Source organism: Trichoplusia ni, chromosome 7 (assembly GCF_003590095.1).
Source record: "Trichoplusia ni isolate ovarian cell line Hi5 chromosome 7, tn1, whole genome shotgun sequence".
Lineage (NCBI taxonomy): Eukaryota > Metazoa > Arthropoda > Insecta > Lepidoptera > Noctuidae > Trichoplusia > Trichoplusia ni.
Genome location: NC_039484.1, coordinates 6,635,986 through 6,652,959, shown reverse-complemented (window position 1 = coordinate 6,652,959; position 16,974 = coordinate 6,635,986). Strand labels below are relative to the sequence as shown.

The 16,974-nt window shown below is 37.4% G+C and overlaps 2 protein-coding genes and 1 non-coding gene across 3 annotated transcripts in view; 2 read left to right on the top strand and 1 right to left on the bottom strand.

Moving 5' to 3' along the window:
- Window positions 1-86: 86 nt before the first annotated feature.
- Window positions 87-11,951, top strand: LOC113496237. Its single transcript, XM_026875402.1, has 13 exons — window positions 87-559; window positions 2,142-2,316; window positions 2,581-2,686; window positions 2,942-3,157; window positions 3,869-4,097; window positions 5,581-5,763; window positions 6,651-6,813; window positions 7,099-7,190; window positions 9,441-9,600; window positions 10,022-10,175; window positions 10,404-10,626; window positions 10,869-11,048; window positions 11,563-11,951. The coding sequence occupies exons 1-13, from the start codon at window positions 459-461 to the stop codon at window positions 11,837-11,839; spliced, it is 2,259 nt and encodes a 752-aa protein (XP_026731203.1). The 5' UTR covers window positions 87-458; the 3' UTR covers window positions 11,840-11,951.
- Window positions 11,952-12,833: 882 nt separating this feature from the next.
- LOC113496235 overlaps window positions 12,834-16,974 on the bottom strand; it is a 52,423-nt gene continuing 48,282 nt past the window's right edge. Inside the window, exons 3-6 of the mRNA XM_026875399.1 lie at window positions 15,905-16,130; window positions 14,756-14,929; window positions 14,241-14,475; window positions 12,834-13,930 (exon numbers count right to left, since the gene is read on the bottom strand). Of these exons, the coding sequence (XP_026731200.1) occupies window positions 13,708-13,930; window positions 14,241-14,475; window positions 14,756-14,929; window positions 15,905-16,130 (858 nt within the window). The 3' untranslated portion in view covers window positions 12,834-13,707. The remainder of the gene's footprint in view (window positions 13,931-14,240; window positions 14,476-14,755; window positions 14,930-15,904; window positions 16,131-16,974) is intronic.
- Trnag-ccc lies at window positions 15,649-15,719 on the top strand. The gene has a single exon. It is a non-coding gene; the product is annotated as a tRNA-Gly (tRNA).

Here is a 16,974-nt window from a genome sequence, read left to right as displayed (position 1 = left end):
TTTGTTAATTTTATTTTATTAAACCGTTACGTTTTGAATGAACCGCGTTTTGATATTGCGCGTGCGCTTATGATGTAAACAGGACCAATCGTCAGTGAGATCACCCAATTGGTTGTCTTCAAGTGCAGTTTGTTCTCGCTGTTATGACTCTTACGCGTTTTGTAATAAGGGTCATACTGCATAATATGGATTACACGATTAAATTGTACCTTCATTCCTTTGTGTTGTAAGGGTTAGACAGCTGCATGTAATTGTATGAAATCATTCGTGTTGCGACAACCGTGCGTAATATTCGAAGGGAACTATATTGGAATGTTGTGTAAATAGAACTATTGTTTGATACATAACCGGTAGTGATGCTATCGTGTTGAATGACATCATAAACACACCAGCAACGCTAACTTCCTGGGTCTCCTGTTACTTCGTTTTCAGTAACCGCGGTACAAACACGCGTCGCGATGTGTTATTATATTATTTTTGTGGTGTTTTCCATTTTTGTGACTGACTGTACGGGCTTGACTCCGCAATGTAGGAATGAGAAGGGCGAGCCCGTGGACTGGTTAGTATTTATATTTAAATACTAGTTATACTAATGTTTTTGTCTTGCGGTCCTTTGTTTGTTTGTGGTTTAGTATTTCCTGCTTTAACTTGATATGAAGAGCTCGTTATAGTTATTTTAAAATACATAATAAGGAAATATTTGGAATAAATATGGGATTATGACCGTATCTGCAACCCAACGCTTAAACTAATACAAATACTACTTCGCCCTTTGATGATGTGATTCATGCTAAACACACAATTTTTTTTTGGAATTCTGGTGTAGATTGGAATGTTAAAAAAATAATAGTCTATAGATTTCCCATAGTTGGGCACGGGTCTCACAGGTGTGTACATTGAGTTCCCACCGTGCTTAAATGTTGGAATATTTTTCGAGACACGATTTAGTTTTTTCTTATAATTAGCCATAGCCAAGATAGACAGTTTTTAAAGTGTTTTGTAAAGTTTGATTGTGATAGTCAAAAACCTTTTTTTCTGTCTACATTAGCGTTAATATTATATTTAACACAGTTGCTTATTGTCTAATCTAAGTTACTTACAAAAGAGATATACTAAACAACAGTAATTTGTCTTATAGATTTTTGTTTAAACAAATATTTGCTAAGATTAATATACTAGGATACGAATATGCTATGATTTATTATGTGAAATTTGTTTACCAATAACTTAAAACCTCTTCACTTTTTAGATTATAACGCTTTTAGATGTTAATTTTCAACTGTAAGTTTTAACTTAGTACAATAAAAAGGTAGAATAATTGGAAAACACTATTGCGAGATTAAGTTTGACTCTGTCTTGTCTGTCTGTCTAAAATACATGTTTTGGTTATGTCATCAAACACGTTTATCGTGTTTAAAAATCTGTTCATTCACAAAAGGTGTTGATAAAGAACGCAGTTGATACCTAGATCAAATGCCATACTTATAGGGCAACGTAGTTAAATAGCTCTAAGTAGGTCGAGGGCAGAAATTAAAGCTGAAGCCTCCGATGTTTAGTTGAAACATTGTGCTTACTCATAATGAAACAAAGCGTGAAATAAACTACTATCATTAGGAAAATAGAGAAAAGTAATGGTGATAAACTCATAAGTACACTAACACTATACTAGTGATAACTTACTCCTAGTTATTTATCACTAGTAATAGTTACCCAGTTAAAGATTAATTTTAAAACTATTAGATTTAAATTGATTTATAAATCGTTATTTAATAAGCTGTTGGATTTGCTTATCCATGGTTTATTGCTGTATTCATTAATTCCTTCTGAGGGATTGGAAAATAATTTTAGGTATAAGTATAAAATGTAAGGTTTACAAAAGTTCTGGTATATTTTAAAGATAAGGTTTTCTTTCTCGACCTTAAATTGTGTACATTGATTTGCTATTTTGGTACATTTTTGACGTCATTAGTGGCCTAGTTGATTAAGATAACAACTGTGTTGTGTTGTGGTCGTGGGGTTGTTTCAGGGAAAATAACATACGTAGTTGACATTTTATATATATGATATTAAAAAAAATAGTGACAATTTAGAGTTCATCGAAGAAATTAATGAGAATGAAAATGGAACTTCCCAAATTGCAGGTTTTACGTATACAAATTACCTCGGGAGAAAAATCATTTGAATCCACTGGTTCGTCGAGGGGTTGCATACATGCATCTAACTCCATCTAAGCTAAGGGGAGGATGGATAATGTCAGACCTGGCTATCAGCGATCCACGGTCAATGGTTGGGAAGACGTTATCACCGTTGTATCAGGTAAGCCTATTAAAATACACTTTTTTATGTTCATCTTTCTCCAAATATCTCTTGTGGCTTGTAAATTAAATTGAAGTAAAAGCCTTGAAGGAAAATAAGCTTATGGTTTTTCTTGGAATTCAAGCTTTAACCATACAAAAACATATAAAATCGGATAAATAGTTAAGCGGCAAAAGCGTAACAGTTAGACAAATACTTTTGCTCCATCAGGAGCTTCTAAGTTTGCCGCAAGCCAAAGTGTAATAGTGATAACGTATCTTTCAGGATAGAAACATAATTTCTTTGATCTACAATGATCAACCTCCAGCCACGGAGCACCAGCCGGACATCCTTCAAAATGTCGCTGATATGTACTCCAAAAGTAAAAGAGGTATGGAAATTATTTTTGCCCTTATGGTTTACTGAGGAACGTCTCCTTTTGTCTCCACCTCTTAAAGTAAGCTCTTATTGAAGAAGAAAGAAGTTGCCCTAACTTCGTGTCTAGCTGCCTCGCGCTCATAATCATAACGTCAAAAGATCAGATATTTTAATTAGACACATTATTTCGAATCAGTAGGCAATATGAGCCCCTACCAGAAATTTATATAATATTCTGTCTTGGATACATGCTGAAATTAAATTCCAGGTCAGATGAAGCAGGCGGGTATTAAAAAATACAAGAAGTTCAAGCTTGGAGACAAGTACTATGACGACTACGATCTCGCTGAGATGTGTAAGATGCACTCCAAGTTTATGAAGACTCGCGTCGAGAGCGGACATACGAAGGGCGTTATATTGGGAGACAAGTTCACCTCTCTGTGGTTGGTGCATTCTGTACCACGGTTCCCGCCTATACCAGATCGTAAGTGAACATTATACTTTGGCCCTGGCTTACAAAAGTCATTTACAGCACATTTTGATTTTGTATTTATCCCTGGATATAAAAGCACTTTACAGCACATTTTATTTTGATTTTGTATGTATCCCTGTTATGACAAATGTATGAAAGCATCCCGCCTCTAAAACTGACATGAAATATAATACGATTTCCTTAGACATTTCCTTTAAAATGCAAAGATCGTTCAATAATTTAGCAATCAAAATAGTGTTCTTCACTTTCTCGGAATTCGCTTCTTAAAATAACAGTATTTCTGATCTGCTAAACAATAATCTCATAAAAAACAGTACTCATTAAATTCAATATGAATCACATATGAAAAATATTTTTGTTTATCCTACACAAGCCTAAGACAATTTCCCAATAGTCTATTCCTTGTTTTCGAAAGCTAATTCCAAACAACTGAATAATATTTTTTAAAAGACATCCTGCCCGATTGTTTGATTTTTAGCCTTAGCATTGAATTCAAGGTTAACGAAAGTGAGTATTCACATCATGCTATCGGTAAATGATGTGGAAATAAATGGTATTGAACCGAATAATACCAATCACGTACAATTCCCGTTTTACCTGTAGTCGCGACATAGTTTGTGCATGCTCTGCCTGACTCCAGCTTTATTCCCCTGATTACCGTTTTTGGACTTTAAATAAAACATACCAACTCTTCTTTTTCAGTGATGAACGGCTTAAACGTCAGTGGATACGACTACCCCTCAACTGGCATGAAGTATGGCCAGTCATTCCTCTGCGTCTCAGTTCAGACATCCACCTTAAATCAGATAGCTACACAGCTGAAGTACAACGAGCCACTACTGGTCTACTCGCATATACCTCAGGAGTTTGACAATGAACTGCCGAACTTAGTCGATGTTGTCCGGAATAAGACGATTGATGCTTCACCCTGGTGAGTTCTTACCAATAACTAGATATGAATGAAAAAATTGGGTACCGGTAAATAAAAGATTCCTCCCGATGGAGTTAAGAAAAATTGGCAGTGAGGATGTGATGTTTTTGGGTAGAAATAGGCCCAAAATAGTGATAGAGGGAGAGAAGTGAAAGAAAGAAGTAGACATTGCCCTGTAGTGGGATTGATTGATTGTTTGTGTAAATGAAATCTGACGTTTTAGCTAGGTTTTACATATATAAAAATGAAACAAATTTGATGGGATGCCTATCTAAGAATCCAGTAAAGGCATCGATGACATGACATCAATAAACATGGGATGCCAAGATCCTATTATAGCATTTCCATCATATCATATAACGCAACTTAAAGAGTAGTTTACAAACATTGCCTCACAACTGAGTCAGGACAATTCTTAATTTAAGAACAATTATAAACAAAGTCTTTTGCATACTGATATCATAATCGTATTATGAATAACGATGAAATGTTTTAAACCGATTTCATTTGTTTATAAATAATAAATCGTGACACGTGAGGAAAAGTGTAACGTTTTCAAGTTTTAATAAGTTATTCAATATTTGATATAAAAAACCAGAAAAAAATCATGTGGTATTTAGAAAAAAAGGTTAATGTTCGACTGTGTGTCTTTGAGATACAAAAACTGATGGGGATGATCGAAAATAATATTTAAAAAAATATATTAATAAATTTTTGAAAACACTTTTAAAGCTGAAAATTCAGTTTCAAACCCCTAAAAAGATACAGAAAAAATTACGAGTATGTAGTGGCATGTTGTATAAATAACAATAGGCTTAGAAGTAGGAATAAGTAACTCGTAAACAAATATCTTAAAACAATGAAGCTATTAAGTATAGAGAAATACCGCAAAAAGTCTTCAATAATAAACAAAACATTTCCAAATTGCTTACCATGATCATTCAAATATCTAAGATTGTTTGTAGGAGTAACGCCATTGTTTATAGATATTCAAAGTATTCAATTGTTTTTAAAGAGCCCTTTAAGGCTTAACGCATTATTCAACGTTGGTACACACAATAGGCTTACATAAAGCGTTAGGAACTTTGTTTGTATTTAACTTGCCAGTTTAATGCAAATGCATGTATGTTTAATAACAACGATCAATTTTTGAGCTGATCTAATACTGCAACGAGAGGTGCAACTCAACTGCAATAAAGCAATGCCATCCTAATGTGCCTGGGTTTAATTTTATCTTTAATCTAGTACTGTGAGAGAAACACTAATGATTTCAACGGCTATATATCTACTGTGCTTCAACCTAAGTCGAGAGCTCGGCGTATATGTCGGACTGCCACCGACAAAAACATCCCTAGCCACTTTGCCCTTTCTTCTGTTTAAGCTAGAGTAACAGTAGGCTCACGCAGGCTCTGCCCGAAAATAGAACTGTGATGATAGATGATGTAAAGGCGAATTGTAACAAGAATTTCCTTTTGAATTTCAGGTACCACATAGAGAGTTTCGAAACATTGGTCGGCCGCAAGTTCCTTTCGTTCGCGAAGAGTGCCATGTTCAATGATGATTTGTACAGTGGCCTGGTAGCTGAAGTGTTACAATCAGACCTCCTTGTGGAATCATGGACTAATGGTCCAGGAACATTGGATTCAGAGTGCAGTAGAAACTTCCAGTAAGTTTAACTTTTAATTTTATCAAATTGTAAGGGGGTTTGGAGAATTTATGTTCAGAAAAACGCTTCTATTTCTCATGACTTTACTAACCAAAATATAGGCATCTAGCTAATAAGAAGTAATTATTTTAGGGTGACCTAATTTTATTAGATTCTGGCAATTAAAACTTTTTTAATTTCCCTTTTCAAATATTGCTGTTGCTAATACAATTTTATGCTGTTTTCTCTGTTTACACCCAAACTGTGATGTGAAGATTATATCATATCATATCATACCATTTTTAGACAAGCACTGCAAATGTTCGAATTCTTTTGATAACAATACCTATGCGTCATTGAAACGAAACGAAATTCCGGTTGTTTTCTATTTAACTCGGAAGACAGAAGTCTTAGTAAGGCATGTTTATTGTGTTTTTCTCCCCTTCCTGTTAAGACGGAAAACCTGTCTAAATAAACTAACGATGACTGCTTTGATAAACACTTTTAAAGTACTTCATAGCTATTATTGAAGCTATGTTTCCGGTTGCTTGTTCGTTACTCAAATCTTTGACTGATTATTTGAGAATGTCCTTTTATCCTGGAATATTTGATATTCAATCCAATAAGTTTCCATATCTGAAAGCCTGACCTACAATCGTCGTAACTTGATCTATGTGTATTTTAATAATGACTATCGTGAAGTAATTATCAAGGGTTTGCCGCACTAGTTTCAGATAACCGGGTCCTTAATCATGAGCTGTCGCGGCAGCGGAATCGCGAGTCGTATTTATCGAAGTAGTAAACCTTTGCATCATTCAATAATTGATCTACGTATCCAACCTATACTTCCGCTTTATTTTTATTAGCGGAATTTTAGGACAAGTTCTAAAATGACATTTTTCTTTCAGAGTAAGAAATATAGAGCGGCTTAAGTTTCCTATAGCAAAGATGTCGTTTACGTCACACAACGATCATTCGAAATGGGCTGTGGCCGTTGCACACAAGATGCACAATAGTCAGGATACGAAAGTCGCGGACTACTGGGTTTGCGTCGGAGATATTAATAGAGCGGTAAGTTGACACACAACATTTACAAACTCAACACTACTAAACTGATGAACCCATTTTCTCTACTGCTGTGATGGCCAATATTAATAACGTGTCGTTTTACGCCTGGGCCCCGAACCTGCTATTTACAATGGCCAATTAATTAAAGGAATTTGCGCTTTTCTTGATGTCCCAAAGCAAAAATTATCTAAACAGCAAACTGGATAGGCTCTACCATTTTAAAACTACCTAGCACTGTAACTTATTTGAAAGAAAAAATCAATAATATTGAATTTTGCTTCGTTTCAGTTACCTCAAGAGTCGCGCGGTGGTGGCACAGTGTGTACTTCAGGACCTATACTTTGGGGAAACTTCGCTCATCTTATAGAATCAGTACAGACGTGTAACTAACCTAATCCTCGTTAAATATGTGCTTGTTACATGCCTTCATCACTTGGTAATTCAATGAAGTAAGTCTTCAAAGAATAATAGCATGTCTAAATGATACAAAATATCGACTGGTATCAAAATACCTACATAAGACTAATTGCATCGACTGGTTCAATTTATTGGCTGGTAACTGTAATTGTAGGATTGCCATACTCAAAAAATAACAATTAACAGTAGTGATAACAGATAAATTATTATTTATGTCAAAGGGATTTTTACCTATAAATAAGAGGTTCTTGCTATTCCTTTTGAGCAGCACTATTGCTGTTGTCGAAGCGAGTGACTGAGTCTCTCTCTCACACCGGCCACACTCCTGCTTTAAGGGGTAATGGGCATAAAAATATTTTAAGGACACATTTAGTGTAAGTAATTTTAGTTTTAGATCTGGGACTTTTTAGCTTTGGTGGATATGCTCTTAACTAATTTAATGTCGTAACAGGAGATTATTCAACATTTAATTTTGATAGGCTGTGCAAAATACCTCTATGTAACCCAAATAAATCTTAGATAGTCTGACGAAATTGATTTATTAATGGTCCAATAAGATGTATGAATGCTTAGTCGGCGAATGAATCGAATAATCGTTATCGTACTAATTTTCTGGTTATTTAATATTAAAAATAAATTAGGTTTATCATTAAAAGTGGCAAGAGTTTGGACCAAGCTAACTATATTTTTGCATTTCTACAAATCTTGCATAAAACTTGTTTTGTAATAGAAACGGCTAATAAATTATAGTTTTAGTACAAAAGGTGTGTGTTATGATCTGTGATCATAGGATACGATTGTGTTATGATAGATATAGATAACTATAATGAATCATTAAACAGCGTGTTTAGACTGGCTTGGATCATGTTCTTAATACAGTATTTGTACCATTTGAAATTCAAAAACGAAATTTGGTCAGCGAAGGTCGTATATTGTGTGATAAACTATTTTTTTCAATGTTTTCGTTTCTTTGTTCTAAAGCTGTCTTTTAATATTATCAGAGACTGTTTAAACACGCTGTTTTTTATGAGTTAGAATAGGATTTATTTATAAAAAAAAAAACATATTATTGTAATTTATAATTATGATCAATGTAATATTAAGAAAGCTTGTTGAAAAAATCAAAGTTGTTCTTTAGAACTTTTCCTTCTTCATTTTGTGAATATTTGTCAAAAACCTCATTCTTTTTTTCGTAAAGTTTATGGCTGAATAATAAGTTAGTAGTATTTTGTAATAAAACAAGACTAAGAACGGTGCCTTTTATTTATTTTCCATTTACGCTTTGCACCTTAACTTCAAATTACGTTTACTGCCCAATAAATATTTCAATTTAAAATGAATCGATAAAAATGTAGTACAAGTTCCCATATTTGTTATTTTAGAGTGAAATAATGTTGTTATTTGTATTTTTACTGACGGTACCACACTGCTTATATGGTTTGCTACTGGCGAAAGGATGGGAATATCTAAATATACACTGCAGAGACAACTCAAATGATCCTGTGGACTGGTGAACCATTTTTATTTAAATACTATTATTACGCATGGCTATCTTTTTAACCAACTATGTTTAATGCATTTCATTAAACTTTTTCGTAAAGATAAAAGAAGATTTCTTAAGTAGTCTTTCATACTTCCTAAGTAGTATTGTTCCTCGGTGTCTCGTAGTTTTCGAGTAGTGTTGGAAGAGTAGCTGAAAGACTTGATCGTACTTCTTGGGACCCCCAGAGTTACCGAACAAAAGCTTAGTGTAAAAAATTGGAACTTGGATAAGTAAGTACTGGATGCCTTATTCGCCTCAAGGTTAGTCGAAGAGTTCTGTTCGAAAAGTGAAAAAACAGAAACCTATTACTATGCTGCTACGCTAGCTAGCTATGCTGGCTGTATTCTTCTGTCTCCAGGCTGTACCAGGTGATGAGCTAGACAGTTAAAAAATAGTTGTTGTATTTCTGTTGCCGCTGATGGTTGGTTTTGTTCGCCATGACAACAAATACTCAATATTACAATCGAGGGTAATTTTATGGCAGACCTTTTTTTGTAAAAATTTATGCTTTTTCTTTTTTTTGTACGGAATGCCGACGCTGAGGGTCAGTATAGAGGGTCATTTGCAATGATTGCCGAGTCATTGCAAATGGAAGTCGCACTTGATAGGTATTTTTATGATGACTTCTTATAAAATTACCCACTAAAGAGTAAACGATTTTGACACTTAGGTGGTATATGTACAAACCGCCAAGTAATGTGGGCCCAAAGTTGGATTCCGGGATAAACTTCTCATACATCACGCCAGAGGTCGCTGGACGATGGACGCCCTCCAAGAAGCACATCTTTTCAAACTCCATGCTACGACACACACTGATGCCTATGTATAATGTAAGTCTTAAATGATTTCACTTTAAATGCCCGTAGAATTTAAAGGAATATGTTATATTCGCTCCTTGTTTGTTAAGATAAATGGTTTCATTTGGTTTTTCGTCCCTCAACGTAACCTAGACATTTCTCACCCACATACGTCTGTTAACAGAGAGTGATGGTCTCTCTGGCCCGTACAGCAGTCAATTACTTGTCAAAGTAATCGATAAGGTCTCGTACCGTCGATACCGTCTCGTGCTAACTCTCCACTTCCAAAACTAACATTTCCAGCATTAGCTGAATGATCAGTATTTATTTTTTCCTAATATCCCAATACTGGGCAAATCCCTTCACCAGCCATGAATCTCTATCTCATCACCGTGAATTAGTCATCACGCGATAATCTCATAACGCAACTTAACGTATTTTCTTCATGTTACAGTCAGACTACACCCAGTACATGGCGCTATTGGTTTACAATGAACAGCAAGCCTCCGGGGAGTTCAAAGGCTCGGCTTCGCTGGGCATCATGATGGCAAACGAGATGGGAGGCGTATGGGTAGGACACACCGTGCCCGGCTTTCCGGACTTAACAAGTTTGTATTTCTTGCCACTTGCATTCAATAACAGACTTTCTGAAATCCTGTAAAGGTCAGGAAATTATTCGTCAATTTAAGCTATCGAAAAGAAACATTTAGAAATACGATTCAGAGAGAAAACTCAGTTGAATGGTTTTCTGTTGTTTTTCCCCTTTTAAGCTACATTATAACTTCATCTACATACCTGTGACACATCATCTCTAAACCTAACAATCTTCTTTCAAGAGGCCGGCCCAACGTTTCCTTCGACAGAAATTAAAAACGGTCACATTCTCATGTGTTTATCGATGGACCTGATAACCCTGAATAATATGGCGATAGCTATCAAGCAGACAGAGCCGGCCATCAAGAGAATGTTTATTCCGGAGAAGATGAAGAATTACCTCCCCGAGTGGGAGAATCTGGTAGGCCCTGGAAGTGACCCTAGCAAGATGTCAAAGACTACTGTGTAAGTATTTTTGAAACGGAGCAATCTTTCACTCTCTGTCGGCCTGGGGGCGTAGTAAGTGATACCCTTGCAGTTGTGGAAGCCTCACAGCGTACTTTATTGAGTACTTCACTCTCTTTGACAACTGTGTTAAACTCCTGTTAGTTATACCACGGTACTTATTCCGCACAAGACTTACGGAAAAAGCAAAACAGAAAACAAAACGAAACAAAACTTACCAAATTCCATTTATTCTTTTGCAGGAAGAAAGCCAAACTGCTGCACTTTGTGACTAGAGGCAAATCATTACGGGGATTGATGTTGGCTCGCAGTCCCGGCGACTCGCGCTGCCTCTACAAGAGCTTCGCCAAAACTAAGCACATTGTGATGGACGTGTACGGTCATGCTGAACATACGAATATTATATGTGATAAAAAATACAGGTCTGTTAAACTTTATAGTCTTAGATCATTGAAAAATCCTGCCGGGGCAGCGGGATTTTCCGAAAGAGTTACCGCGGCCCCGGTACACAAACGGCAGAGTAACGAACGTGGGTTGGTTTTAGTCAGTAGAAGTCTGACCCTCCCTTTCGTTCAACCCAAAGCGGAAGGAGTAATTTGATGATTTGCTATCCGGAAAAAAAGGTCATAGGATATATGAAAATATTTCTATGCAGCCTAAACGAGAGATACGTCTTAACTCATCGGTTACCAAGACGGTTACCAAGGCAGATTTTGGAGTAAATAAACTCCAAAACCGGAACCAGACTTTCATTGTTCTCGAACCTTCTAATTCTTTTTTGAGTTAGGGAATTAGGGACCTTAATATCACAACTAGTAACCCCCGTTCAACACCGGTGTAGCACTGTCACAGCAAAATAGTTATACAGGGTAGGGACAAATTACTAACAAAGCCAAGACAATTTGTCGATGTCTTAATGATATTTTACCTTTTTAGCCTACGTAACATCAACTCTATATCAATAAAATATCCTGAGCAAGTGTACTACATAAACAATAAGACGGACAGCATGGGCTTTGCAGTAAGCACAGCTGCCAGATGGCAGAGAACTGGCAACAGAAAGCCTCAATACTGGACGTGCACCGGCAACATTGAAAACCAACCGTTGACTGCTAAAGGAGGAATTATTGCTTGTGTAAATAATTATAACGTTTGGCTGACGTTTGATAATTTAAAAGTGAAAGAACCTGATTGTGGATTTATTGTGCAATAAATATATTGTCAATGTATATCCTGCCCATGCTAATAACCTTTTAATGCTGGTATGTCATAAAACCCGTTACTGATTCGATTTGAAGTTAAATATAGATGTCAGTATATTACGGAAATGTCTCTTTATTTTAATGAAATCAGCACCGTTTTCCACTTTTTTTTACCCTTTTATGACTAGTCAAGATTCTCTTTAGAATCATACAGTATTTAAGAGTTTAACAAAGTACCTTTTATTATTATCTATATATATAAGAGCAAATATTTTCAATTTTACAGAGTTAAATATTTACAGTACAATCATTGGCTATATACAAAAAAAAACATAAACAATAATTAAATCAATGCATCAAAAAATTCATCGGCATCGCTGCCGGCTGGGAGTGTGCCCAAAAGGCTGGCAGCATTGCCACGTTGAATGGCAATGCTAATCCTCTGAGCGAGGTAAAAGCCAGCTTTTGGGTCACGAGAAGTGTCAACGAGACGCTTTGCTAGGTCTTTAAAAAGCGTTTTGGCACTCGGCCCCCACGGCCCAAAAGTTTCAACCCCAAACGGCTCAAAGAAGTAACTACCAACTAGATTACCATATTTGCGCCGTTTAAGGTTTTCAGCAGCTGCGGCAGCAGAGCCAGCGCAGCTCGAAGAGCCGGGAAGGTGAGATGGCGCAAGAGTATCGACACAAGTGGCGGCCCACACTAAAGGCCTACCCATCTTCCAAGGGAACAAAGACATACCGTCCGATCTCTTGCCGTCATCGCGTAATAAACCATTAGGTTCTAATACAGCAGGTACTGAGGTACGCCGACGGCAACAAGAGCTCGACGGATAATGTCATGAATATTCGCGTGACGAGCCATGCGACCTGCACTACGGCTGCATGATAGGCCGTGGTGTCCGAGGCTGTTGACTACTTCACCACAGTGACAAAGTACCTACCTACACTGACCTGCAGGTTAGAAAAGTAAAACTATTTAAAAGGGGAATAATTAAAAATACATTTTTATAGACAAAATGTTTATTATACAACACAAACATTATTTACATGATTATAACTCATATCGCTTAACACGCAAGTGACGACATAAAAACAAACGATTCAGAAAATCGTACAAACACTAGAGAAATATATGAAACCAGTTCCCTTATAACACTGGTTTCAACGATCTATACGATTAGTGTATAATATACAGTTTTCACTTTCAATAACACGAAAGTTTCCAAATTGGCACGTGAGCTTGAAACTTATGTACAAATCCCAGAAACCAAACAATCCTTGATAGATTGCATTGCCAATCAAAGATTTTCAGTCACCGTGTAGGTAAGGCACTATCCCAAAATAAAACATGGAATATTACTCTTAGAAATATCGTTATGTAAAGCACCGCAGTAGCGCCATCGTCCGCCATCCCACAACTCGATATATCTGGGATTAACGGGTCGAAACTTAGAAGATATCTACGATTATATACTTAGGTAAACGTTTACAGACCAATGAATAAAATTGTGATTAAATCAGCCGACTCATTAACGTTATAAAATATAAAATTATAAACTGACTCAATTAAAGCATAAAAATAACAATATTAGAAATTAGTTATTCGATGTGACAAAGATTTGGACCCTTCACCGCGTGGTGAGAACGTGTAAAATCAAGACAAGAAATATTCTCTGACATCAATACATAGATTGTATCCTTAACAAAATAACGAAGGCTTAACTATTACTTTAACAAGCACACACAAACAACTTTTAATCTTATCTCAAAAATATTCTTTAGTTAAGCAAACGTTCAAACATTCTGTGCGGATTATCAGAATATAACTTGGTTGTGACATACTTTAGGCAGCGTACAAAATGTGAGGCACTGTCTCTTCAGTGCGCGACTCTTAAAGAGGGCATTCTGGTAAACCAGGAGTCCTGCTTGACCTTCAAGTAGTAGGCGTCTTTCGGCGAGGGCGTTGTGAGGGCGTCCTCCAAGACTTTGAGTGCGCTGGTGGGTAAGATCTTGGCGCTGTACTCGGCGGCCTCACCCGGCATCGTGACTGCGCAGCTCGCGGTGGCCGCGCTTACCTCCGAACTCGGGGTTTCTGGACGACTGTTGGAAAGAAGATGAAAGGTTTAAATCAAAACTAACATGTCACTTGAACTGAAGCAAACCCAAGAGTAAGCAAATGTGAATTTATTGTAATCGTTATTCTTATAGATTACACTTTTACATTTCCCAGTTAATTACTACCTAGTCGATACGTAGATTGGTATCATTAAGTATTCGCTATAAGCAGAGCGTGGTAAACTAAATTTGGGTAAGTTATGAAGCAACATACTCGTAGGGAGGATGCAATTCCTGCAAGCAACGAAATCAGGAAAAACAAAAAGTGAAAAGTGCAAGTTAAAAGGTGGTTTACCTTGCTGGTTGGCTGGGCGGTTGTAAGAGTGCGGGTGGTGCGTATATTTCAGCGGCGGCGAGGTCTGGCGCGTGCAGCAGCACGACGTGCAGGCGGCGCGCGCGCAGGCCGGCGCGCAGGGCCCGCGCCGCGCCCCACACCCCCCACCGCGCTGCCGCTGCGCCCGCGCTGTTCTCACCCGTGTCACCAGCTTCTAAACGCGCTAGACTTTCGCAAGCTGTGTCTGACGTTAATCCTGTAACATCAATAAGATAATATTGCTATCGGAGTTCGAATAAGAAAATTGTGACACCCCTCTAATGACATAATAATTACGCCAAATCAAAAAATATCCGCCGATACACTAAGGAAAGATCTCTTAGCTGAAATGCACAATCACTGATCTAGTAGGAACCTCCTGTATCATAGGTAAGTTAGATCATTATAACTACTTAGATACTACATTATTATACTTAATCGATAGGACCATGACCGGTAGTAGACCGCGAAAGGTTGAGACTATCGATCGAACTAACCGATATAAAACAGTCTGCCCGCATGTGGATGGTCGGCGGCTGCTGCAGCGAGCAGCGGTGAGAAGGTGCGCGCGACTCGTAGCGCGCCCAGCACGTTGCCACGCAGCGCGCTCTCCCAGCAGGTGGAGCCGCCGCGCCCGCTGCTGCCCGCTGTGTTGATCACTGCCCAGATGCCTGACACAAACATATCGTTTTATAATCAGTAATAGACACTTCTATTCAATTGAAACACCCGCGAGCAAGAACGACATTCAATATTTATTGGGATTGTAATTTACGTTAAAGTATAAGATCGGACATAATATAGCATATTTTTAAGCGTCGATCTTGCACAAATAGCTTTTGAATATAACATAGTGCAGGTAGGTTACCTAGATAAAAATCAAATCGCAAAAAAGTAATTCTCTAATATAATTAATTAATTAGGGAAATGTCCTGGCCATGAACACATTGAACTTGTTACGCTACCGCCTGTCTAGATTATAAAACCAAGAACCTTTAAACGGATGTGAACTAATGTTAAAAAATATCCAGCATTAAATAACAGCGGCATCCTGACGAATACTCAAAGAACAAAATCCGTAACTTAGTTCTGAGAACTTGACGTCACAACACTAGTAAGAGCGCCATCTATATGCTGAGTTGCGAAATAGTATCATCAATCGAGTATCACGTTACACGGTGGCATGCTTTGAAATGTGAGTACAAACTTGTTTCTTCCTTCAACAGATGGCGCTACAAGGCAGAGACATTATCACAATAAACGACGGAAATCTATTTGTTAAAAATTAATGTATTTCACTAAAAAATTCGTTGAAAATTAACTCAAAATCTTATTATAAAACATCACGTGCTTTTAGATATACCACTTGTATTTAGCTTAGGTTCGATAAGCACTGCTGGTGTAGTGGTATCATGCAAGATTCCCATTCTTGCGACCCGGGTTCGATTCCCGGGCAGTGCATTTCTTTTAAAAAGTCTTTTGGACCGGTAAGGAAAGCGTAGTGAAATTTAATTTAAGAGAGTAAAAGTTTTTTGGCTAATAAAATGCATTTTCATCATTTGATTTTTTCTTATAACTTATTCCTTTAGGACATGTGAAACCCCATAATTGATTAAGTAGCATTAAATTGTTGTTTTCGTTTATACCATGTTCTCCTGCGGGCAAATGCTGTGCTGTAGCCCTAGCAGCTTCCTCCAGTAAGTCTTCTCTAGCCACGTCCAGCTCGAGGGTGACGAGCCTTGGTTTAGGCTGGTCTTCGGGCGTGGTGGCGATGTGGGCCTGCAGCCAGGAGTCTGCCAGCCTGGCGCCGAGGCCTCCCGTCCTGCACCCTGCGATGACCCGCCAGCCGCGACTGCTTAAGTACGTGGCGACCTGAGGAACAACATTATATATGAAGGCGTAACTAGGGTCTTATTTTGGACCCTTTGGATAACCATTAGGTGCAACGCAGACAACAGAATATTCTTAACGCACTTTCTAGTCTGTGAAAATAGAACCTATGCACACGCGCATACGCGCGCCATGCAGAGTTTTTGAGCGCCACAGAGTCGATCGCACAAAAAGTCTGTCGTCTGCTCAGCACCTTATCGATAACAAAAATTAGGGTGATTCGCGGCAGTGCTTCGTAGAAACTGGTAAACACTATGTGGCTTTTGCAGAGGACTTACTAACTCACTTATTGAGAAAACACGTAAATTAATGTCAATCTTTCATACTTACTCAATTTTGAATGATTCAGATTTTAGATAAGATTATGTTATCTAATGTTACTGCTTTGAAAGTTGATAAAGGGAGATATACGGATAAAAATTGTATCTAATGTCATTAAACTAAAAAAAAAATCGTTACTTGTTTGAGTCGTGGGGTGGCGTCGACTCGCTTGTAAACTGGCAGTAACATTTTACTAGAATCACAAATCAGCTGTTAAGTATTGCTGTTGGCAATAACCTCCCACTATTGCATTGTAAGAGATTTTCACTTGAGTTATAGCTTCCCTTGCAATTGAATTAAATCATTTGTTCTGTAAGTAGGATATATCATCAATTGATCACTTTCATACACCTATATTTTCGTGCTTGCTGGAGTCGACATTGCATTTGCAAAGCTGTGGGATATTGCAGACTAGATGATAATGATCATAGGTGTCATGCTGTTATGTCAAGTGGAATCTAGTGACTCTGACTCTCCTTATTCTACCGTCTAATAATACCACCCT